The sequence below is a fragment of the Melanotaenia boesemani genome, chromosome 8 (assembly GCF_017639745.1).
Source record: "Melanotaenia boesemani isolate fMelBoe1 chromosome 8, fMelBoe1.pri, whole genome shotgun sequence".
NCBI lineage: Eukaryota > Metazoa > Chordata > Actinopteri > Atheriniformes > Melanotaeniidae > Melanotaenia > Melanotaenia boesemani.
Genome location: NC_055689.1, coordinates 3360650 through 3385756, shown reverse-complemented (window position 1 = coordinate 3385756; position 25107 = coordinate 3360650). Strand labels below are relative to the sequence as shown.

Sequence of the window (25107 nt, the reverse complement as noted above, 5' to 3'; positions counted from 1 at the left end):
CAGGTGTGGTCTGTTCTCTTGTTTCATTGAAGAGAAATGAAGTTTGGACTTTCACCTTGTTTGGAAAACTAGGTTTTACAAGTCACAGAGTAAAATCCTTGGGTTTCCCTGAGAGCCCTCACTGATTCAGAGCTCCAGACTGCGACCAAATGGTCGCATTTTGCGACCAAAATGTGAACCAGTGCGAGGGAATTTTTCATCTACTCTACAATGGCGACCAATACATTTGCTGGTCTTTTTCTTGTAGGAGTTATAACTGAATTTATTTAGTCGCTAACAAACTTCAGCCCCCCTCTTCAGCCCAGTAGTTCACAGTAATGCACAAATTAGCTGCTGGTGTGCCGACTCAAACTAACTTCAATATGACGACCACTGTGATTGGCTTATGGGGAAATTTATTACCAACTTAGACTTTGTCGCTATACTTAGTGAGAAAACAAAATACACTTAAAAACTGAACTAAAAAATAAAATATTGACAGAATTATTATTTTATTTATTATGCATTTTATTTAATTTATTTTTCTGCTGTTCTAAACATTTTTAGGTTGTCTTTTTTCATGAATTTATTTCTTTCCCTCTACATCCCTCTTTATGGCAGCATCCATTACAACTATATGTACTAGGCTGATTATGCTAATTAGCGACTTCTAGCAACTTTTAGGACAGCCAGTAGCTGCTGTTCTTACTGAGGAGTTTGGAACAGTGGCTGGAGAGGAGCATCTGAGTATCTGAAGCTGTTTATTGCCAGGAACTACATGGACCAGTCATGCTATGCCCTATGGAGGATGATGAGGACAAAGCTGCTGTTCTGCTTCAACTACAAAGTGAAAATTAAATCATCAAATCTGATTTGATTTGACAAGTTCTATGTCAAATTGTTTTGTATTAGTGCGTCCAGTAAGATGTTTTTTTTTTATGTCAACTGCTGCACAAAAAAATGTAAATTGTAAACACTGTAATTTCTGAATTTATTGTTCAAGTATTTATTACAGTGAAAGTGAGAGGAAATATAAATATTAGCTATGCAAGGTGATTTCAGTGTGCGCCCCTAAATTTTCTGCTTGCACTCCTAAAAATTTAAGTTAGGGGCCGCTGTAGTCTGGAGCCCTGTAATTAACTGGGACGAAGTGACAACATTTCCATGCAGAGTCTAGAATTTACCAACTTCTACTTATGAATATAATCAAAGTTCTTACCCCCGATACAGAGCCTGGTTCTGGTAGAACATAGAAACTGTAAATATCTTTGCTGCTGTCACAGCAGGAAGAGTCAACATCCAGAGAGGTATTTTATCTCCTCAGAATAAAAATTAATTCTGTTATTCCAGATTAATGTACTTAGAGGAGTAGTGCACCCAAAAATGTGTTTTTATTTAGCTGTAAACAACACAGTATTATTTAATTGTGATGAAAACTACTTATACTGTTGATGAATTTAGTCATTTTAAAAAGAAATTTTAAAAGGGGATTTTGTGGGTAAAAATGGCTCATAACGCCCCCTACAGGGTAAAACCAGGTTATGTTTTTTGTGACATAGAGAGGTTATCTGTGTCACAAGAAAATTTTACAAACCTCACAACCCCTCCCTCCAGATGCAGATAGGCCGGTCCTCGCCTTGCAGTCATAGAAAACCACGCCCACCAATGCATATGACGGGATGTGAGCTTATATGTTGTAGATTTGATAGTTTCAGACTTCTGTTCTTTCACAGAGTTTCTGATAAATTATTCCTACAATGGGACGGATTTGTGCTACTGAGGGTGTAAAAGTAACACCGGACTTTATTCTTTACCTGCTGATCCTCATCTTGTGACAGACAGCAGCTCAAATCAAAGCAGCAGCAACTTCCAGCAGCTCTTTCTGCAGCTGCTACAAGCTGCTGCGAGTCTCCACAGCTTTCCAGAGCTGCTGGAGCTGCTGACAGGCAGCTAACAGCGCTAACGGCTCACACTGATATGATCAGGACCACCCGGTTCATGTGTAGCTGAGGAGATTCTGGAGGGGAAAAGTCTTCCACCTCAAAGAGCTCTGTGGCGTAGCTGCTTTGTGTTACACAAAGAGTATCAGGTGCAGCTACACTTTAAGTCAAACCAACTTAATGATGGTGAGACTTTATTGCAACATGCACTATTTTCATTGTGTGAAGCCACCCAGATGATGTTCTGATATTATGGTTAAAAATTTTGTCAGCAAATATCTAATGATTCAGCATGCTGACTGTTTTCCCACCTGCAGGGTGGACGAGCAGTGCTGTGTCTCTATGGTTACTCCTATCAGCAGCCAGACGGGCTCAGCTTCCCTGATGACATCACAGATCCTGATGTGGGTAAAGTTGCTGCAGTAACACTGGAAGTAATGAGTCTAAGGATGGAGCTGGAAATGCTTATAAAGGTATGCTTATCCAACATCTGCATCCAACATTTTCATCCAACATCTACATCCATCATATACATCTAACATCTACATCCATCATATACATCTAACATCTACATCCATCATATACATCCAACATCTTCATCCAACATTTTCATCCAACATCTGCATCCAACATCTGCATCCAACATTTTCATCCAACATCTACATCCATCATATACATCTAACATCTACATCCATCATATACATCTAACATCTACATCCATCATATACATCCAACATCTTCATCCATCATATACATCCAACATCTACATCCATCATATACATCTAACATCTACATCCATCATATACATCCAACATCTTCATCCATCATATACATCCAACATCTACATCCATCATATACATCCAACATCTTCATCCAACATTTTCATGCAACATCTGCATCCAGCATATACATCTAACATCTACATCCAACATCTTCATCCAACATCTTCATCCAACATTTTCATCCAACATCTACATCCAACATCTGCAACCAACATCTACATCCATTATCTACATCCAACATTTTCATCCAACATCTACATCCAACATCTGCAACCAACATCTACATCCATTATCTACATCCAACATTTTCATCCAACATCTTCATCTAACATCTACATCCAACATCTGCAACCAACATCTACATCCAACATCTACATCCATCATCTACATCCATCATATACATCCATTATCTTCATCCAACATTTTCATCCAACATCTACATCCAACATCTGCAACCAACATCTACATCCATCATCAACATCATTATCTACATCCAACATCTTCATCCAACATCTTCATCCAACATCTACATCCAACATCTGCAACCAACATCTACATCCAACATCTACATCCATCATATACATCCAACATCTTCATCCAACATTTTCATCCAACATCTACATCCAACATCTGCAATCAACATCTGCATCCATCATCTACATCCATCATATACATCCATTATCTACTACCAACATTTTCATCCAACATCTACATCCATCATATACATCTAACATCTACATCCATCATATACATCCAACATCTACATCCAACATCTTTATCCAACATTTTCATCCAACATCTACATCCAACATCTGCAACCAACATCTACATCCATCATATACATCTAACATCTACATCCATCATATACATCCAACATCTACATCCAACATCTTCATCCAACATCTTCATCCAACATCTACATTTATCATCTTTTTCCATCATCTTCGTCCAACATCTTCATCCAACATCTACATCCATCATATACATCTAACATCTACATCCATCATATACATCCAACATCTACATCCAACATCTTTATCCAACATTTTCATCCAACATCTACATCCAACATCTGCAACCAACATCTACATTTATCATCTTTTTCCATCATCTTCATCCAACATCTACATCCATCATCTTCATCCAGGCAGCTCTTCTCTGACAGTAATGCTGTTTTTTTTTTATTGTCTCTTCCTTCGCTGAGGTCGACTTTATTTCTGTATGATTTTGGGCTAAACTCACTTTTCAAATATATTAACATGACTAAGATATATTTATAACAATCAGAATTCTTGAATAAAACATTGGAAATCAAGGCTCCAGAAACACAGCTTGTATTAAAACGAACTAAATGTTAATTCCATTGTGAGTTGGAATCAGTAAATGTTGTGTTTTTGGAGAATTTTAGATTTTATGGTCATAAGCTAATTCATTGTGAGTTTTTGCTTTATGAATCATACTTTTATACATAGTACATGGTAATATTTAAAGCTGGAACGTTGCTGTTTAAAATAATGTTCAATAATAAGTTGTCATTTGTTTGTAGGAGGCTCATCCACACCCTGAGTTCTATGAGAGAATCATCCCTACACTGAGACACAAGGTAGACTCCATCATTCAGACATCCTAACTTTAAATTTTTACTCAATGTAGGACTTTTTGCTTAAAGTGAAAAACTTTGTAGAGGCAACTTTTATATTAAAAAGCTGGGTACTTTTTACATAATGTGGTCTATTTAAGATTGAGTATAATCAGTGTTGGATATGGATTTTTTGTTCCCTCCAACTTCTGATTTCACTTCCTTGTCTGTCAAGCGGTAAGCATACACATGGATTAAGTTAGCTTATTATTAGATTTAACACATGTGAGTCACAGCAGACACTGACCCTAATGAAGACCTAGTCATTTGCAACTAGTTGGTCTTTTTTTTATCTTTTTGCCATGTTAAAATAAAAGTTTTTATTTAAGTTTGAAAATCACTCTAGAGATGATTTTTGTAGGCTATTTGCCTCTACAAAGTTTTTTCACTTTAATCAAGAAGTCCTATATTGAGTAAAAAGGAAATCTAAACACTGAAGGATCAAAGGAGCATCTTGAAACATCACAATAAAGGACCCACAAGCACTTCCAGAATCATTGTTGTATTAACTGTAAATGTTTGATTTAAAAACTCTGACACTTGCAGAAACTTGGTGGATAGAGAATAACTACATGTTGGTGCACCGGTTCCTGTTCACTGGAGCTGGGACGGATTTACTCCACAAGGAATATTTTTCCAAGGTTAATCTTCAAACAGTTCATGAAGTGGTTCATGTCCCAAATCCTAAAACAGTCCTGTTTTTTATTTGTTGGAGATGTAGAGAATGAGGGACAGTGAGGATGGAGTGATGCTGTCTGGTCTTACATGGCTTTCATTTCTATGTGCTGGATGGAATACTTTGAGGTTCTTAACCCTTCTGATGAGGCTGCTGGACTGAGGAAGAGGTCAGATTATTTGAGGTTTGGGCCTGCCCATCTCTGTGGTAGTCAAACACTCTTTGCAGTAGATTGTCCCTGATTCCTACAACTCTAGATGTTATTGGGCTGCCTCATGGAGAGATCGTAGCTGGCATACTGAGGTGGTTGTAGTGGTTTTTTTTGTTTTTAGAAAGGAGCCATAGTGTGTTTTCCATCTAGATATGGCACCATTATAGATGTTCTTCTTATAATTATTATCAAGTGTCCATACATGTGTAAAACCACATAAATACTCCTTTTAGGTCAGTAAAGCAAAGTAACCAAGAAGGCTCATTCCAACTAAATCTCCTCTGCTGTGTAGAGAATAAATAAATCCTACTTCTTAACTCTGGATTTCTCTCAGAGAAAACAGGTGGAAAGGCTACAGGACCTCTACTTGGACTTGGGAGTCTTCTTTCAGGAAACTAAATGCTTTTGAACATCTCTTTTCAAACTAGTAGATAATTTTCCACAATGTACAATCCTCCACGATGAGTCCTTGCTCATTTCATTCTAGAACCAAAGAAATTTAACAGGGATGATTTATTTTTGATTTATTCTGATTTTGACTCCCTCCGTGGAGTGAAGAGCTGCTACACCCTCTGCAGACTTGGGCGTTCTCCTCAGGGGGTCAGGAACCCCAGGTTGGAAAGCAGTGGGTTCCTGTCTGACCGCTTGCAGAAGTGTAGCTTAGCTTAGTGTGACTCCATTCAGTGCCGGTGAAGACCAGATGAGGTCATGAGATCAGGAGCATCTTTGAAGCTCCTCTTGGTTTTTTAGGGCTGGGTTTTTCATCGTTGGATGGTGACAGGAGAACATGATTCATACTTTTGGGAGGGAACAATGCGGCGTTGCTGTCTCTGTGCTCAGGGTAACATTCAGGACTCGACTGTTTTCCAGGTCAACTGGTAGTGCATCCTGTCTACACCAACACGTTTACTTCTTACCTGACGCAGCCAACTTTTCTCCTGACTTGGTGGTCTGAAAATTCTGAACCAACTCTCGTTTCAAGTTGAGTCAGCTTTTTGTCTCTCTTCCCTTCTTTCAGGATGTGGGTCTGAACACTGATGCTGTGCTCTGCCACTCTTCCTCCTCCTCATGTCATCCAGACAGTCAGACCAAGTCTCTAGCGTTCCCCCTCCACCACTGCTCCTCCAGGAGCAGCAGCCACTCCCTCTCCACCAACCTCAAAGCCGTCAGGTCCACTGAGATTTTTTCTACCAGTTCCAACAAGCATCCAGGTGAGGAGAGGAAACTAAACACACACATACACTTTCAGTGTTTATTTATTTGAAAGTTAAACATTGCAACATTAATAAACAAAAGTGGAAATACACATTGTCAGTGTGCACAGAGTTAGCATAGAAGCTAAGTTGTAATTGTTGTCCCATGGCAGGTCACATATGAAACTAGAACAGTGCACCTATAATAACACAGTAGATATTGTATAAGTGTATGATCTAAAGGATGGGGTTGGAGTGTGTTATTAAAAACTACAGCATAAAACACAGGCATATTTAAGTATCTTATGATTCTCAAGATTAAAACTGAGGATGATACAGCAGTGATATGAACTTTTCCTGACAGAGATTTTTAGGCCTTTCTGTTCTGTCATTCTACAGGTTTGAGTCCAGTTATGACCATTTTGTGAATCAATAATCAATATGAGAGAAAATGATGGCAGGAGCTCATTGAGTCTGGAAATCCTCAGAAACTGTTAAACATGAAGGATTTTGGTCTCTGTGATGCTTGGCGCTCTCACCATCCCACACTAAGAGAATACACCTTCTTCTCTTCAGTTCACCATTCCTATTCTAGATTAGATTATTTCTTAACTAGCAGCTCACTGATGAATGACATGTCAGAAATCAGAATCCATCCTATTAGCATTAGTGATCACGCACCAGTATCATTCACAATGAGAAGTAAGAACAATAAACCAGCAACTAGAAACTGGAGATTTAATACGTCATTACTTAAAGATCCTGAGTTTATCAGCTACTTTAAAAGAGAATGGTCCTTATATCTAGAAAACAACGACCTGCCAGAAACTTCAGTGTGTGTTCTTTGGGAAGCAGGAAAAGCAGTAATGAGAGGGAAAATAATTTCCTTTTCTTTTCATAAGAAAAAGAAGGAAACTTTGAGAATTTCAGAGTTAGAACTCAGAATTAAATCCTTAGAGGAGCTTACCATGTCTCCTCAGAAGAACACACACTGAACGCTATGAGGAAAGCTAAACTTGAACTTAACAAATTAATAGATAAAACGGTGCAAAGACCTTGTTTGGAGAACTTTGAACATGCCAACAAAACATGGAAAGTTCCTGGCTAATCAGTTAAAAACAAACAAGGAGAAAACAACAATTTCCTCTGTGAAAGATCCAGAAGGAAACATCAGCCACAACCCTGACAAGATAGATAACACCTTTAGAGAATTCTATAAAACTATATAAATCACAACTAAACACAACAGATGAGGATATTGATGAGTTTCTTAGTAACATCAATCTTCCAAAATTAAAACATGAAAATAAAACGGTCTTGGATTGACTTCTTTCAATCGATGAACTCCATGAGCCCTCCAGCATATGCCCAACAATAAAGCCCCAGGTTCAGCTGGTCCTGGTCCAGATGTTCTGGGTCCAGATGACCCAGGTCCAGATAGTCCTGGTCCAGATGTTCTGGGTCCAGATGACCCAGGTCCAGATAGTCCTGGTCCAGATGTTCCAGGTCCAGATTTTTTTTTTTTTTTTTTTTTTTTTTTTTTCAACAATATGATAATAGAAATTAAGGAAAACAAAAAATACCTTCAAATATGAACCTAGCTAATATTACTCTCTACTCTACCAGGAAAAGACCCGACACTTCCATCCAGTTACCGTCCAATTTTATTAATAAATGTAGATCTTAAAATAATCAACAAACCTCTGGCCAGAAGGATAGAAAAAATAACCCCTCTAATAATACATCCTGACCAAACAGGCTTTATTAAAGGTAGAAATTCCTCTACTAACATGCAGATTAATTAACATATTAGATTATTCTACCCTACATAATCTGGAATTCACAGTCATTTCTTTGGATGCAGAAAAAGCATTTGACCGAGTTAACTGGAAATTTTTATTTGCAAATTTGGGTTTGGGTCATCTTTCATAGACTGGATAAAAATATTATATAACAACCCAAACGCATGTGTGAAGACCAATGATCAAACTTCTCCAAGCTTCTGTTTGCAGAGAGGCACCAGACAGGGCTGCCCGCTTTCTCCATCACTCTTTGCTATTTTTATTGAACCCCTAGCTGCTGCCATAAGACAAAATAAAGAGATTAAAGGAATCCATGCCAAAAATATAGAACACAAGATAAGCCTTTATGCTGATGATGTATTACTTTTCCTCCAGAACTCACCGACATCTCTCCCCCAGACAATCACACTTATTAACACATTCTCATCAATATCTGACTACTCTATTAACTGGTCTAAGACTATTATTATGCCCATCAACTGTGACCTACAAAACATACCCAATACTACAATACAGTCTGGAAACATTAGATATAACCATTCCCCCCAGGTTATCAGAACTAAGAAAGTTAAATTATGACCAGCTTCTTAAAGCAATAGCGGATGATCTCTCACGGTGGAGGCGCTTACCCATATCACTCATGGGGAGGGTCGGCACAGTTCGGCACAATGATAGTTCAACCTAAAGTCAACTACCTGTTTTCAGTGATACCCACTAAACCATCCTCCAGCTGGTTTAAGTCACTGGACTCACATATATCTAAATTTCTATGGAAAAACAAGCCATCACGTATCAGTCTAAAAACTAAAAGCAACAGACTAAAGACAGAGGTGGATTGGAGCTACCCAACTTCAATCACTATTTCTTAGCTAACAAGCTGCAATATATGTCCAAATGTCTTAAACCTAGCAGTCTGGATGAACCATGGTTAGATGTAGAGCAAGCATTGTGTGAGGATCTGGTTATCTCTGACCTGCCATTCATCAGCTCAACCATCAAAACACATCAGTGTTTTAAAAGCGTCAATATCAGTTCCTCTTTAGTGGCCTGGTGGGGATTTCTAAAAATAATTAAATCTTCACTTATTCCATGCAAGTTTACACCCCTCTGGAACAACCCTGACATCCTGCAAAACAAAAAGATGATTAATTTCACTCAACGGAAAAATGAAGGAATAAAACAGAGCATATAATAAACAAAGGAAACTTCTTGTCATTTGATGTACTTGCTTCACAATATGGAACAATCAGCACAATATTTTTTAGAATATCACCAGCTTAAATCTATTATGTGTAACAAATATATCATTAGCCAATTAAACTTGCAGCTAGCAGGGTAGTAGAATTCTTAAAATCTCGATGCCTGAATGCTATTTAAAAAACAAAAAACAAAAACTAATATAAGCTAGAAGATTCAATCTCTCACTCAACTTTAAAATGGGAGGCTGACTTATCCAGTACCTTTAATCAAAATGAATGGTTACATATGTTTAAACACCTTTAAAATGACTAAGAATTCAAACATGCAATACAATTAAAATATCTTCATAGAACTCATTATACAGGACAAAGGATGTTCAGGATGGGTCTGTCACAATCAAGTATCTGCTCACACTGCACTGACAACAAGACTAGCAACTACTTCCATCCCTTGTGGTCCTTCACATCTGTCTGCAAGTTTTGCGGACAGATGTTTTCATTGTTGGAAAGATAAGAAGAGATTATCCTTTTTCTGGTTGACCTGCTCCTGATAGAAACAACCAGCTGGTGTCCATAGTGTTGTAACATGTTGTGGTGTGGGAGGAGGAATATAATGATGTGATGTCTGTCTCTGCTTTAGAGAACTGTACGATTTGTGGAATATTCCGTATCTCTGCCCACTGCCTGACCTGTCTCCAGGGACTCTGCTCTGAGTGTGATAGACTGTATCACTCTTATCCTGAGAGGGCCAACCATCGTCGAACAGCTGTCACATCATCATCATCTTCGTCCAAAAACAGGAGCAGTGGCAGGTCTGGATTGTTACTCATCAAAATAAACCAGAACATTTCTGAAGAAATTTCAATGGGTGGCAATGTTTCTCAGTAGAGAATGACAGCCATGTTATAAAATAAAAAGTTATAAAGAGAAAGTTATAAAAAGTAAAAGGTTCTAATGAGTGTGAGGGAGGGCTGCAGACAGACATACTGTCTGATGTGTAGAAACACCCATGACCTGTCCTCTTGATCCTGTTCCCCCTGACATCCTGCAGAGCATTTTACCTGCAATCAAAACTGCAGTAACCCATATTATCACCTCCTCTCTTAAATCCGGTGTCTTTCCCTCTGCCTTCAAGCAAGCTCGGGTTACCCCGCTGCTGAAGAAACCCACACTCAACCCAGCCCCGGTTGAAAACTACCAGCTGGTCTCACTGCGTCGATTCATGTCTAAACTACTAGAGTGCGTCGACTTCTGTCAGGTCTCACAGTTCCTCCAAGACAACAACCTGTTAGATCCGTATCAGTCTGGCTATAGGCAAGGTCACTCTACTGAAACTGCTCTCCTGTCAGTTACTGATTCCCTACGGGTTGTCAGATCCACAGGTCAGTCCTCAATCCTTGTACTGCTGGACCTGTCTGCTGCCTTTGACACGGTCAACCATCATATACTGTTCTCCACACTCTCGGAGCTTGGCATCTTAGGATCTGTCATCTTGTGGTTTATGTCCTACCTCACAGGAGGATCCTTCAAAGTATCTTGGTGAGGGGGAATGTCTAGATCAGATAGGCTGACAACAGGGGTGCCTCAGGGCTCGGTGCTTGGCCCTCTTCTCTTTTCCTTTCTTTCCCACCTGACGACACAACCGTCTCAATGTGAATATCAGCATGCCTTGCTGATATCTCGACATGGATGAAGGATCGCCACCTTCAGCTAAATCAGTCCAAGACTGAGCTTATTGTCTTTCCAGCCAATCCTTCCTTACCACCACAGATAAGCGTGCAGCTTGACTCTATCACACTTGTGCCTACGTCTTCTACCAGGAATCTAGGTGTCATGGTAGACAACCAGCTGACCTTTAAGAACCATGTTGCTTTGGTTGCTCGATCTTGCCGATTTGTTCTCTACAACATCAGGAGGATCAGACCCTACCTGACTGAACACACGGCCCAGCTTCTGGTCCAGGCTCTGGTCATTTCACGCATTGACTACTGCAACTCCTTACTGGCTGGCCTGCCTGCATGCTCAGTTAAACCTCTGCAGATGATCCAGAACGAAGCAGCACGTCTGGTCTTCAACCAGCCCAAAAGAGCTCATGTCACTCCGCTGCTAATCGCTCTCCACTGGCTTCCAGTTGCAGAGCATCAGATTCAAAGCTCTGCTTCTAGCTTACAAAACAATAACCCAAACGGCTCTGGTCTACCTTCAATTATAGCCTTTACCTTTAACATGCTTGTCTATAATTTTCTTTCTAATCTCATGAGCCAACTATTTCTTTGCTTCCTCTGGTCCATGTTGAGTGTGGTACACACCATGTCACCAAACAGCACAGTGACAACCTGTAGCCCTATATTTAGGCCCACTGACGGATTGTAGACACCTGTGATGCTAATTAGTGGACACACCTTGGATTAACATGTCCCTTTGGCCACATTATTTTCAGTCTTTTCTAGGGGTACCATCATTTTTGTCCATGTTTCATGAATTTATTTTTTAAATATTTCTGTTGAAACATGGTTGAAAAACAATGTCTGACTTTCATTGGTTAAAATTTCATAGAATTTTTATTTATTATTACTTTTGTCAGATTCAAGTTATTTCTGTGACCATTGTGAGTTTTTCTTTCATTAACCGAAGGGTACCAACAATTTTGTCCACGTCTGTAGGTCGCATTCTCCTGTCGAAAGCCGATGGGTTATCAGATCTTATTTACTCTTACCACTCTCTGTTTACACCATCTAAGTTATTTCTGTGACCTTTGTTTTTCTTTCATTAACCGGAGGGTACCAACAGTTTTGTTCGCATCTATACATTATACACACTTTTCCACAGTTGAGTTCCACTGTTACTGTTTCCATGGTAACTCAGAGGGTCAGCAGCCTGAGTGATGTGGACGGTGTATTCTCCTCTCTGGTTTCAGCTCTTTCACCTGGTGTTGCCTTCACTGCACTAAAGTGAACTCGGTCCATTCTGTGCTGTGTGAACAATGTGAGCATCCTCGCTTGGAATCAAACAGCTTCAAAGTGGAGGAATGTCAGGCTGCCACAGTCACTGGTCTGTGTCCTCTTTTGTTTTTGTTTAGTGGTTGTGTATTTAGCCAGGAGATGCAGATAAATCAAATAAATCCTGTTCTGTGTGTGTGTGTGTGTGTTGTTATCAGAGTGGCACTGTAAGAGCTGTACTATGGTGAATGCAACCAGCAGTATTCTGTGCGAAGTCTGTGAAAGACCTCGCTTGGCCACACGCCCTCCAGTGACCCCTTCACACCCACCAGTCACGCCCCCCAGACCACCAGCACCTGTTCTGGGCATGCCCGGTGACCCCGATAGTCAGGTTGGTTTACAGAGTCTGTTTACTTCATGTTCAGTTAAAATACTGAAAACAACAGCCTCTAATGCCTTGAATAAATAAATAAATATGGAAATTACTAAAAATCTGTGTAGATTGTGACAATCACTTAATTATGACGTCCCATCTTGTTTGAATTCTTGCTTGTGTTGTTCTTACTCTCAAATGTAAGTCGCTTTGGATAAAAGCGTCTGCTAGAATAGAATAGAATAGAATAGAGTTGATATATATATAAATATTTGTGCAAACTAACACTTCAACTTTTTCAATTCAATAATGTCAGCAGGAACAAAGGTCTTTATGTAATGTTTAGTTTTTCGTTTGGGCACAAAGAATCTCCGTCTGGGAACCATCATGCAGGAGGGAAGAAGCTGAAACTTACTCTGTAAAGGATGGGAACCATCATCCAGGAAGGAAGAAGCTGCAACTCATTCAGTAAAGGATGGGAACCATCATGCAGGATGAACATGCCATGGTTGTTGGTCTGGGTATTTCAGAAGCTGCTCATCTACTGGGATTTTCACACACAACCATCTCTAGGTTAACAGAGAATGATCTGAAGAAGAGAAAATATCCAGTGAGCAGAATTTGTCTGTAACAAAATGTCTTATTGGTGTCAGAGGAGAATGGGAAGACTGGTTGGAGATTATAGAAGGGCAACAGGAAATGAAATGAGCACTGGTTCCAACTAAGGTCTGCAGAATAGCATCTCTGAAAACACAACATGTCCAACCATGATGCAGATGGACTGCAGCAGCAGAAGACCACACCGTGTACTAAGAACAGGAAAGTGAGACTACAATTCACACAGACTCACCAAAACTAAGCACTAGAAGATGGAAACTGATGCCAGGTCTGATGAGTCTCCATTTCAGCTCCACTTCCTGGCCAACTTTGACCCAAATCAAAGTGGACATGATTTAACCACCACAGCCTTTCTGAGTGCTGTTGCTGACCAAGTCCATGACTTTATGACCACAGTGCAGCATCTTCTGATGGCTACGTCCAACAGGATAGTGCACCTTTTCATAAAGCTCAAATCATCTACAACTGCTCTCTTGAACATGACAATCAGTTCACTGGACTCCAACGGCCTCCACAGCCACCACATTTCAATCCAATAGAGCACCCCTGGGATGTGGTCAAACAGGAGATCCTCATCGTGGATGTGCAGCTGACAAACCTGCAGCAACTGTGTGACGCTATCATGTCAATATAAAGCAAAATCTCTGGAATATTTTCACCACCATATTAAATCTATCACACCAAGAATTAAGGCAGTTCTGAAGGAAAAAGAGGGTCAAACCTGATGAAGTGGATGGTCAGCGTATTTTGCGTAAATTAAAATTTTCCTCCTAGCCATGGAAATACCTATGACTACAGTCTTTGGTCTGGTTTAATAAAAATAGTACAATGAGAATTTCTTGACAGGAAAGGACATGGACAAAACATTTCTGTATGAAAACTTCAGTCATACTGAGACACCTCATCCTCATCTGTCTAATCAATTCAGGTTAATTAAGCCTTCTTTATACAGCCTCAGTTCACATAAAGTCATTTCAATTCACTGTTACACAATGCAGGTAATTGTAGTCCAATTTTAATCCAATTAAGTCAAAGTGATTTCTAATATTTAAACAAATTCATAAAAATAATGACCTAGCTACAGAAACCAACGGATTGGATCAAGTCTTCTCTTTGATTCAATCCTCCATTCTCAGCTGCACGAGAAGACCGTGGCAAAGAAAATCCTCAGTTAATCACCAAGTTAATTTTTAATCCAGCTAAACTTTAATCAGGGTTTTTCCTTTATTTATGAGGGACCATGTACAATTTCAAACATAAATGTTGGCATTTGATGCATTATACCAGAGTTAGCCTTAAACTAATTTCCATCTGCTTAACTTTAATCCAGTTAACCTTTAATCCAAAATTTTAATCTAGCTAACCTTCAGTTCGGCTAACCTTTAGTCTACCTAATTTTTAATCCAGCTAAACTTTAATCTGAATAACCTTTAATCCAGCTAACTTTTAATCCATCTAACTTTTAATACAGCTAAACCTTATTCCAGATAAGCTTTAGTTTAGCTAACATGTATTCTAGCTGACCCTTAATCTAGCTAACCTTTAATCTGGCAAATGTTTAATCTAACTTTTTTTTTTAACGATGGACTGAATAATCCATTTCCACTCTAACATTTAAACACTATTTCATTTTAAGTCATTTGACACTAAAAAGATTGAGAAATGTTCCAGTTGTTCTCTGAATTCTGAGGGTTTTTTTGTTGGAAATGCTTTTACAAACAGCAAACTTGTAAGTTTCAGAGAACCCCGAGATTCCAGATTAAAATGGCTGTGCCTAGTACCACTTTCTTTATTAAAATTCTTTATCATTTATTTTGTGTCCATTCAGTTTTTTAGTGTAAACAGCAGCAAATTCTTGTTAGCGATAATTACGTTGTTACAGCAGGCTTGTTTGTAAAAAATTGCATCAATATGTGTGATTTAAACATTATCACCAAACATGTCTGGAGTTCTCATGGTGTATACTTTTACAACAGGGGTACCACTTTTTAAACTTTCTACGGCGTTTGTAGATGCTCACAAATTAGCTATTTTGGAGAAGTTCAGCTGGAATGCCAGCTACCTGGTAATGACATCACCTACTGTCGACGCTCGGAATTACGAGACAACTGGAAAGCACCATAAGGCATTTGCAATTTAATATAGTATTTTATTTGATCCCAGTGATAAGTAAAGCCAGTTGTAGCCTGTGATCAGAGACCAGTTTGTGATTCTCCCTCTCTGACTGTGTCTCTGTCCCAGTGGGTGTGCCAGTTCTGTACCTATCTGAACTACTCCCCTGCTACAATGTGTGAGATGTGTGACCTGGCCCGTCCAGAACCTGCACCCCTGCCCGTGAAGCTCCACCCTCCCTCACCTGTAAGACGGGTCCCTGCCTTGCCAATCAAGCCCAAAGAGCTGGCCCCTGAAAACCTAGAGTCCTGGAGGCAGAAGCTGATGAAGGAGGAGGGGCTGAAGCTAATTCAGCTGATCAGGGCAAGTCACCTTAATCACTTCTTCTATGTACTGAAACTTCGTCATCCGACTGTACTCTAGAGTATTTTTCCTTTTTGTCCATGTTAGGATGGAGAGAAGAAAGGAGTGAGTCCAGAAGAGGTTTACACGAGCATGAGGGTGGCTGGCAGGAGCAGCGTCCTGTCCCGCGGCTGGTTAAAGACAGAGCTGCCTCTTCTTTTAGACCAAATCAGACTTACAGTAGCAACGTCCTCCTTTCAGTGTGTTTCTGACCAGACCTTGATGGAGCATGATGTTAGTATCTTCTCTTTGTGTAGATTAAGTTCCATTTGATCCCACATGTATGTCCCTCTGACAATCATGATTTTCATCTAACACAGAACACATCATGTAATGCTCCTGCTGAGGTTGCTGGGGAACAAGCAGACTCGGCAGATGTTCAGAGAGTGATCCAGCTGTCCCGAGCCGAAGCCAAGCAGGCTTGGCTGAATGCTGGAGGAGACTCTGAGAGAGCTGCTAGACAGGCTCTGAGAGACCGACTCGCCAAGGTGTCGAGTTGTTCAGACGTTTAGATATAAACGCTAATGTTTAATCAGACTCTTGTCTAAAGATGACACCATTTCTGTTCCTCCTCTCCTCAGGTGAAGGAGCTGAGCTTCCTGGGCTTCAGTGATGAAACTCAGTGTCATGAGGTTTTGAGGCAAAGTGGTGGTGAGGTAAGAGGAGCCCTGACTCTTCTTCAGAGACCCCTCCTGGAGCCCTTTAACAAGAGAATTTGGAACGACAAGCCTGATTCTCCAGTAGACATCCACCACCCTGACAAACAGGTGAGAACTCATCTTCTGCTCTTAGATGGTTTTATTGTGTATCTGGGGCCCCATTAGCTGCAGCTCACTGCTGCTGCTATTCCTCTGGGTCAGTAACATTCAGAAAGTTAAACCATTAATATAAAATACAAACATTCACAATACATCCTTGCCAAACAAAAAAAAAGGTTTTCTATTCATTACTTTAACCAGCACCAATCCCAATACCACTCACATAATCCACATTTACATCCCACTAACAAAATTTATATTTCAAATAAATACTTCAATAATTTACATTAGTTGCCCAAAACCCACCAATAGCTGTCACTATCAACATCACCATCACTGTAATTAAAACAAAAACAACAATAATAATAATGTAGCGTAATTATGTTTAATCAGAGAACTGGACATCCAGGGCACCACCCTCGCCGTCGAGTGAACTAAATAGATCATTAAAATAAAGCGGTCTCTTGCTAATCAAGAGCTGTTGGGGGAATTGTACTTAATTTTTGAGAAAGGAAACACCCAACAATGACCAGTTAAAATATTTATTCAACACTTGAAACAAACCGCAGCACTGAGCAAAAATCATGAAATACGGATAGAAAATATGTACGTGAAAAATTAACTGGACGTGAAATAAGTGTCGTGAAGTGTGTGATATGAGAAGCAAAATTTAGGTGATAAGTTATATGAGAAATGAACTATAAATTATTAAAATGTGGCTCATATTAAATTTTAACAAGGCAAAAGAGTGGAATGAATAATGGGACAGAATTCAGTTTGAATGATTTTTGAAGATGAAAAATGTATTAATCAGATTTGGTTTCCTTAACCAGGATATTATTTTTTATGGTTTGACTTGTATTAATACTAATTGGAGGACAATGAATTGGCTCAAGTTGATTTGTCTGTAATGTGCCCTGAAATTACGCTGTTGGTTGTTGTGTTGGTCCTATACAAATAAGGTTCAATTAATAATTAATTAATTAATAATTCAATTGATTTAAATCTTAAGGAGAATTAAATTAATTAATGTCAAGATGCAGTTCTCAATTTACTGGTCGATCTAAAGTCTACATTCATACATCTACCCTAACCTGTGATCAACAGCTGTAGGTAGTGATGGAAAGAAAAAGATCATGAATACAAGTGGCTGAGTTGAGTTTCCTGCTCAGGGTGTTTGGACTCTCCTTCAGAGATAGTGTGAGAAGCTCGGTCATTCAGGAGGAGGTCAGAGTAGAACTGCTGCTCCTCCACATCCAGAGGAGCCACATGAGGAGGCTCAGGCATCTGGTTAGGATGCCTTCTGGATGCCTGCCTGGTGAGGGGCTGTGTGTCTTGGCTATTAAGGGATTTAGGCAGTTTTTCCCAGATTCTTTTTCTCGATGTCTGCAACAGCTGCAGGAACAGCCCATCAGTGGTACCAGAGGCCGGGTTCAGCGCCCCAGTTAGGTCATTGGTTGTGTCTTTCTTTCTGAAATTGGCTCAGAAATTGAGAGAAAGCAAATCCAGATTTAATTACACACAAAAGTTTGTACGTTGTAGGTTTGATTTTGCTGTCGAGTAAACTTCAGCTCAGTTTACTAAAAACAGAAAAATCAAGGAAAATGTGAAAACTGAGCTTGCTTAAGGATACCTTCTCTCAGATGATGTAGGAAGTACGACTTAAAACACGAATAATAAAACAAGGTCCCACAAAATGGACAAGACAAAATGAAAAACATTATAACGTCTTTAGTTTGAACTCACTCCAAGCTTATCATTCTTAATTCTCCTACTTTCTTTGTTTGAACAGGGTTTTAAATTTTAGGATGTGCAGGGTGGAGAAAAGCAGACAACCTAACTTTGGCTATTTTATTTTAATAAAGGAATTAATGTAATAAGTTGCTAAAAATGTAATAAAATTGTTATTTAATCTGCATATTACAGAAACTTGTTTTGTTTTTGGTCAGTTAGTTGCCCACCATAAAAAAATGTAAAAGCTGTAGCTCATAATGTAATACATCAATAAAACGACATTTTTCAGAAATAAAAGATCTTTTCCTCGTGGGGCCAGATGGACAGGAGCTGGATCTCTGGGTGACAGCCCGGGAACCAGGCGGACGGTGAGGCAGGGCACTCTGGGGTGTGCAACGGGGCAAAGATTCCTCAGGTGGACAGCTGAAGATCCTGTGATGAAGGAGCTGAGGATGCTCTGGCTTGTGGCTGGACATCCTGGGAGCCCCGGGACAGGAACGAAGGAGCATTCCTTGCAAGGACCCTCTCAGGAGCATGAACAGGCAGAGGAGCGTCCCTCTTTGGGACCCCCTTTAGAACAGGAACTCGAGGCAGAAGACTGTCCCTCTCTGGGACCCACTCAGGAACCTGAACAGTCAAAAGGAGGAGGTGCATCCGTCTCTGGGACCGCATCAGGAACAGGATCAAGCAAAGAGTCCCCTCAAAGATAGACAAGGGACATGCAGGAATAGAATCAGGGGCAGTGCTGGTCCAGGACAGGGCTGGACCAGATCCTGATCTAGATGATTTGTACTACTGTTGTAAATTAAGAGGACTTGGTGAAGATTTGGAGAACACTGTGGTTAGGTGTGAAAGAACAGGAAGAAATACGTTTACGTTTCCTTCATTCTGAAGTGAACATAGTTTTCTGAATGATTTCTGTTCCTCTCTTCCAGCGGACATGTCGCAGGCTCCTGGCGGTGTATGATCTTCCTAGCTGGGGTCGCTGTGAGCTGGCGCTGTCCTTACTCCTGGAACAAGGTGCATCATACTCTCTGGAAGACGTAGTGCAGGCTGTACGAGAGTCACACGACAGGGAGTTCATCAAGAGAGTTTTAGCTAAAGAGTGCCCGATCTGCTTGTCTGTTTTTCCCCACAGCAAGGTATGAAGATGTAGAAGTTCAGCATCATTAAATACAGAATGAAATCATTTCTAATGCTTCTCTGTTCTTTGACAGATGCAGTCTCTGACATCGTGTCAGTGCTCTGTGTGTTGTGGCTGCTTCCAGCAGCACTTCACCATTGTTGTAAGAGATAAACATATCAGAGACATGGTGTGTCCAGTCTGCTGGGAGCCAGACATCAATGACCCCGAACACCTTAACAGCTATTTTTCCACACTGGATATCCAGGTAGGAAAACTGTTCAAGGAAGGAGTGATGTGGGGCGACCACCGGATAGTTTCCTTTGCAATCAGAATATCGATGCTCCACCTAAATGTTAGGCTGCAGACATGCTGCATTCATCGGGACCGCACAATAACTTTCCATCATAACCAGTCCTCACAATGAAAAGGACGTTTTTTAACAAGGGTTACATGAATAAAACCCTTAACATTAATACCATCATTTAAAACCAGAAGACAGCTTTATATTTATGTTTCTGCTTCATATATACCCTCATCTCTCAAATACAGCTCGCCCAGATGGTCCTCTGAGCTGGATGACCCAGGACACGCCAACCAGTCTGGCCTTCTCAGAGGATCATCCCTTATTTTTAGTATCCCCACCTCCTTTTCATTTCTCAGATGTGTTATTGTCTCGTCTACAGCTAAGAGAGTGTCTGGAGCCGGAAGTCTACGAGCTGTTCCACAAGAAGCTAACTGAGCAGGCTCTAATCAAGGACCCCAAGTTTCTCTGGTGCTGTCATGTGAGTACACTACCAGTCAACAAGAACAAGGGAACTAATGAGCTCATCAACAGTTAATATTTAGTGTTTCCTCTCAAGTACATTTTTTTACCTTTAAGACTTTAAAACTCACACAAACATCATCTCAAAAACGCTGTTAAAATATCATATATTAATTTTTTGTTTGAACCTCCCCCCAACCAAGGCTCAAACCAGTGACCTTCTTCCTGTGAGGCTGTGGTGCTAACCGCCACACCTTCTTATTCAAAATATGTGTTATTGTGTTAGAGTAAACTAATCTGAAACGCAGTAGAAAATGTAAATGTTATCTCCTCCTAAAAGAAAACCACATTCTTCCACTGAAAACCAGAGGATAGCAGCCCAATTCATCTAGGAATGAGTAAAGCAGTCCTACCAATGAATAAATGAGTAGAGTATAGGAATTAGTAATGTAGTGCAGGAACTAGTAAAGTAATCCTAGGAATGAGTAAAGTAATATGTGATAAGGAACTGTGCTACAGTAGAAGGTATAAGTTAAGCGGGTTTCCAGGTGATAGTCCCACATTCACCATCGAAATTAAAAACACTTCCCAAAGTGAACTTGCAATACAGTTAATGCAATTCATTTCAATGCAATGAAACACTACAAGGATCCAGAAAGAAGTGAAGAAAGTCTATGTTAGCAAGAGTGAATACTTCACTATAACACCTCCTTCATCTCCATGGAAACTAGTAGGACCTTCATGATTCATTTCAAAGCCATTCATTCATTCATTCAGCAGGTGAGAGGCAGGTACACTTGGACAGGTCACCAGTCCATCACAGGGCCAACACAGATACAGGGACACACACACACTCACTCCTAGGGAGAATTTAGAGACCAGTTAACCTAACATCATGTCTTTGGACGGTGGAAGGAAACCGGAGAACCCGGAGAGAACCCACGCATACATGGGGAGAAACAGAGTTTTTAGAGCTGAAACCAAACTTTTTACCTCAAAACAGAAAAAAAACATGATTTGTGATTCTGGCTGCTAGCTCCCATCGTTTTTGTCCCACAGTGATGAGACAGACATCTCTTTAATCAGCCGTCTCTGCTTTCATATAACAACTTGTTTATGTGGTTTGCTTGAAGTTGAGAAATTAACAGAAGCTCTGAAGTGGACAGAGCTGCTCTTCTTACATTCCCAGATAACTGCTTGGGGTTTAAACTGTGTTTGGTTTGGATGCCAATGCTTGGTAGTCTTTTAGCTGAGTTTGTCCCCATCATGTTGCTATGTTACATGTTAGCTTTGCTATAACATGCTGACCCCTGTACAGGGGGGTGTAGTCAATAAGTTTAACAGAGGATGTGTCCTAAGGTTTTATCTGTCCAACACCCACAGTACAGCTTTGAGTCTCCTTCCCAGGCAGATTAGAAACCACATGTTGGTCAGGGAGATAAACAACTCACAGGTGGAAACGATCAGAACGACCCACAGGATGGTTGGGTTAGTCAACGACACTCGTGGTCAAACTACAGCTTATAATCCTGGAACTTCTCACCAGTCAGTTTAGAATCTTTTGGATGAGAGGAGAAACTTTTTCAAGAGTCTAAGAGAGTTGGTTTTGGTTCCAGATCTTGGACAACCAGGACCTGGATGACTGAAAATATACACTAACAATTGTCATACTGTTATCAAACCTGAAACTGTGGCTGGTGTTAAATCACATTATTTTTTTTAATGAAATGTCTGTCTTCTCGTCTCCTTTCTTGTCTTCTCAGTGCTCATATGGATTCATCTATGATGGAGACCAGCTGAAAGTTTCCTGTTTCCAGTGTCGAAACAGTTTCTGCGCTCAGTGTAAAAAACCTGTGAGTGTGAGCTGTTTTTCTTAATTTCTGTTTTAGGCTATAAAAAACTAATTAAATGGATCAGAAAAGTCAGTTTGGTCAATTATGTATTTTTTGTTAAGAAGCTGATGAATTTATAAGAAATAAATAATTTAAACACAATTAATGAAAGTATATCCTAAATAGATATTTTAAATATTGTAAATTAAATAAAAAATAAATCAAATAAAATCCATCTGCCCTCATGTCTCAAATTAAAACATGCAGTATCTCTGCAGCCATTCACACATTTTCTATTCTTTGCCTCTGGTATCAGAGTAAAGTAGAAGAATAAATTGGTCCAAGTCTTGTAAATCTCTTATTTCTTCTTAGTTAACATGGAGCTGCAGAGGTCTTCATGTGGAAGTACTACCAGACATTTATTTTCAACTATTCTAGAAAAGAATCTTGTTTAAAGTCATCCAGACACAGTTTAGTTTGACTTTATCTCCAGATGTATAAAAGCTAAACCTTCTCTGTGCAGTGTGCACCCAGTAACTCACAGACTGGTGTCGTCTTGACATGCTTGATTTTATTTCCATCACTCTGAATAAACCAGACTAAAACAGAGATTTATTGTCATCTAAGCAGCTGCCAGTGTTACAGTGTGTGTTTGTTCGTACAGTGGGAACCACAGCATGCAGGTCTGTCCTGTGACCAGTACCAGTCCTGGAAGAGAGAGAACGATCCAGAGTACCAGAGACAGGGTCTGGCTGGATACCTGAGAGACAATGGAATCAGTAAGCATACAGATCAACTCAGCCTTTTTTATACAGCACCTTTTACAAACAGTCCAATTCAATGCATTTTAATCCAGTTATGATCCAGTTAAAACAAATCCATCATACGATCCACATTAGCCTAATTTATAACTGTGTTCATATAAACCAGTTCATAAAATAATGAAGAAAGAAACCAACGGATTGGATCAGATTTTCTCTGATTCAATCCTTCATTCTAAGCAGCACAAGGAGACAGTGGATAGGAAAACTCCATCAGGACCACAACTTGGAAGGAAATCCTCCATCAGGACCACAACCAGGAAGGAAATCCTCCATCAGGACCACAACCAGGAAGGAAATCCTCCATCAGGACCACAACCAGGAAAAAAAAACCTCCATCAGAATCAGAACCAGGAAGGAAAAGCCCCATCAGAACCAGAACCAGGAAGGAAAACCTCCATCAGAATTAGAACCAGGAAGGAAAATCCCCATCAGAACCAGAACCAGGAAGGAAAACCTCCATCAGAACCAGGAAGGAAAATCCCCATCAGAACCAGAACCAGGAAGGAAAACCTCCATCAGAACCACAACCAGGATGGAAAATCCCCATCAGGACCAGAACCAGGAAGGAAAACCTCCATCAGAACCAGAACCAGGAAGGAAAAGCTCCATCAGCACCACAACCAGGAAGGAAAATCCCCATCAGAACCACAACCAGGAAGGAAAATCCCCATCAGAACCAGGAAGGAAAACCTTGATCAGAACCAGAACCAGGAAGGAAAACTTTCATCAGCATCAGGAAGGAAAACCTTGATCAGAACCAGAACCAGGAAGGAAAAGCTCCATCAGCACCACAACCAGGAAGGAAAATCCCCATCAGAACCACAACCAGGAAGGAAAATCCCCATCAGAACCAGGAAGGAAAACCTTGATCAGAACCAGAACTAGGAAGGAAAACTTTCATCAGCAACACAACCAGGAAGGAAAATCTCCATCAGAACCAGAACCAGGAAGGAAAACCTCCATCAGAACCACAACCCGGAAGGAAAATCCCCATCAGAACCAGAACCAGGAAGGAAAACCTCCATCAGCACCACAACCAGGAAGGAAAATCCCCATCAGAACCAGGAAGGAAAACCTCCATCAGAACCACAACCAGGATGGAAAATCCCCATCAGAACCAGGAAGGAAAACCTTGATCAGAACCAGAACCAGGAAGGAAAACTTTCATCAGCAACACAACCAGGAAGGAAAATCCCCATCAGAACCAGGAAGGAAAACCTTGATCAGAACCAGAACCAGGAAGGAAAACTTTCATCAGCAACACAACCAGGAAGGAAAATCCCCATCAGAACCAGGAAGGAAAACCTTGATCAGAACCAGAACCAGGAAGGAAAACTTTCATCAGCAACACAACCAGGAAGGAAAATCCCCATCAGAACCAGGAAGGAAAACCTTGATCAGAACCAGAACCAGGAAGGAAAACTTTCATCAGCAACACAACCAGGAAGGAAAATTCCCATCAGAACCAGGAAGGAAAACCTTGATCAGAACCAGAACCAGGAAGGAAAACCTTCATCAGAACCAGAACCAGAAAGGAAAATCTCCATCAGAACCAGGAAGGAAAACCTCCATCAGAACCAGGAAGGAAAACCTTCATTAGAACCAGAACCAAAAAGGAAAACCTCCATCAGAACCAGGAAGGAAAATCTTCATCAGAACCAGGAAGGAAAATCTTCATCAGAACCAGTAAGGAAAACATCAGTCAGAACCGGATCCTGGAAGGCAAAGTTCCATGAAAAATTCTTGAAAGTAGGAAAATGGTGTATTTAAGGTACGCTCTGGAGCACAGTGGGGAGGATTTGGCCAGGCTGACAGACTTTATAGATCAGTGCTACGACAGAATCGTCACGGGGAAGTCAGACCAAACATCAACCCTCTCTACTTCATCCAAGGCCAAGAGGCAGTGGAACAAGGATTCATCCAGAGCTATTTCATCACCTGGGAATGACTCAGTGGATGTTCTTATCTCTATAGATAAGGAACTAAGTAGTTTTGATGCGTGTTTAGGTCCGGTGGAGATTCTCCACAAAGTGTTCCAGGCGCTACATGAATCACTGGAATTCAGCCAGAAGCAGGTAGAAACCCTCACTGTGGAGAACGCCGGCCTCAGAGAGTCTGTAAAATCCCTCAGTGAGGGCTTGACCCAACTTGGAGGAAAATAAGAAGATCAAAGAAACGGAGATCGATCTGCAGGCGTGGAGCATG

At 40.4% G+C, this 25107-nt stretch overlaps 1 protein-coding gene across 4 annotated transcripts in view; it reads left to right on the top strand.

Annotated features, from left to right (window-relative positions):
• Positions 1-25107, top strand: part of LOC121643956 (E3 ubiquitin-protein ligase RNF31) — a 63882-nt gene that overhangs the window by 6808 nt on the left and 31967 nt on the right. For all 4 annotated transcript variants that reach the window (XM_041991605.1, XM_041991604.1, XM_041991603.1 and 1 more), the window contains 15 exons: positions 2237-2392; positions 4248-4304; positions 6246-6438; positions 10062-10233; positions 12339-12472; positions 12579-12751; positions 15593-15826; positions 15914-16099; positions 16186-16353; positions 16447-16632; positions 19293-19499; positions 19575-19748; positions 20167-20265; positions 22010-22099; positions 22743-22857. In XM_041991605.1, coding sequence (XP_041847539.1) covers positions 2237-2392; positions 4248-4304; positions 6246-6438; positions 10062-10233; positions 12339-12472; positions 12579-12751; positions 15593-15826; positions 15914-16099; positions 16186-16353; positions 16447-16632; positions 19293-19499; positions 19575-19748; positions 20167-20265; positions 22010-22099; positions 22743-22857 — 2344 coding nt within the window. The remainder of the gene's footprint in view (positions 1-2236; positions 2393-4247; positions 4305-6245; positions 6439-10061; positions 10234-12338; positions 12473-12578; positions 12752-15592; positions 15827-15913; positions 16100-16185; positions 16354-16446; positions 16633-19292; positions 19500-19574; positions 19749-20166; positions 20266-22009; positions 22100-22742; positions 22858-25107) is intronic.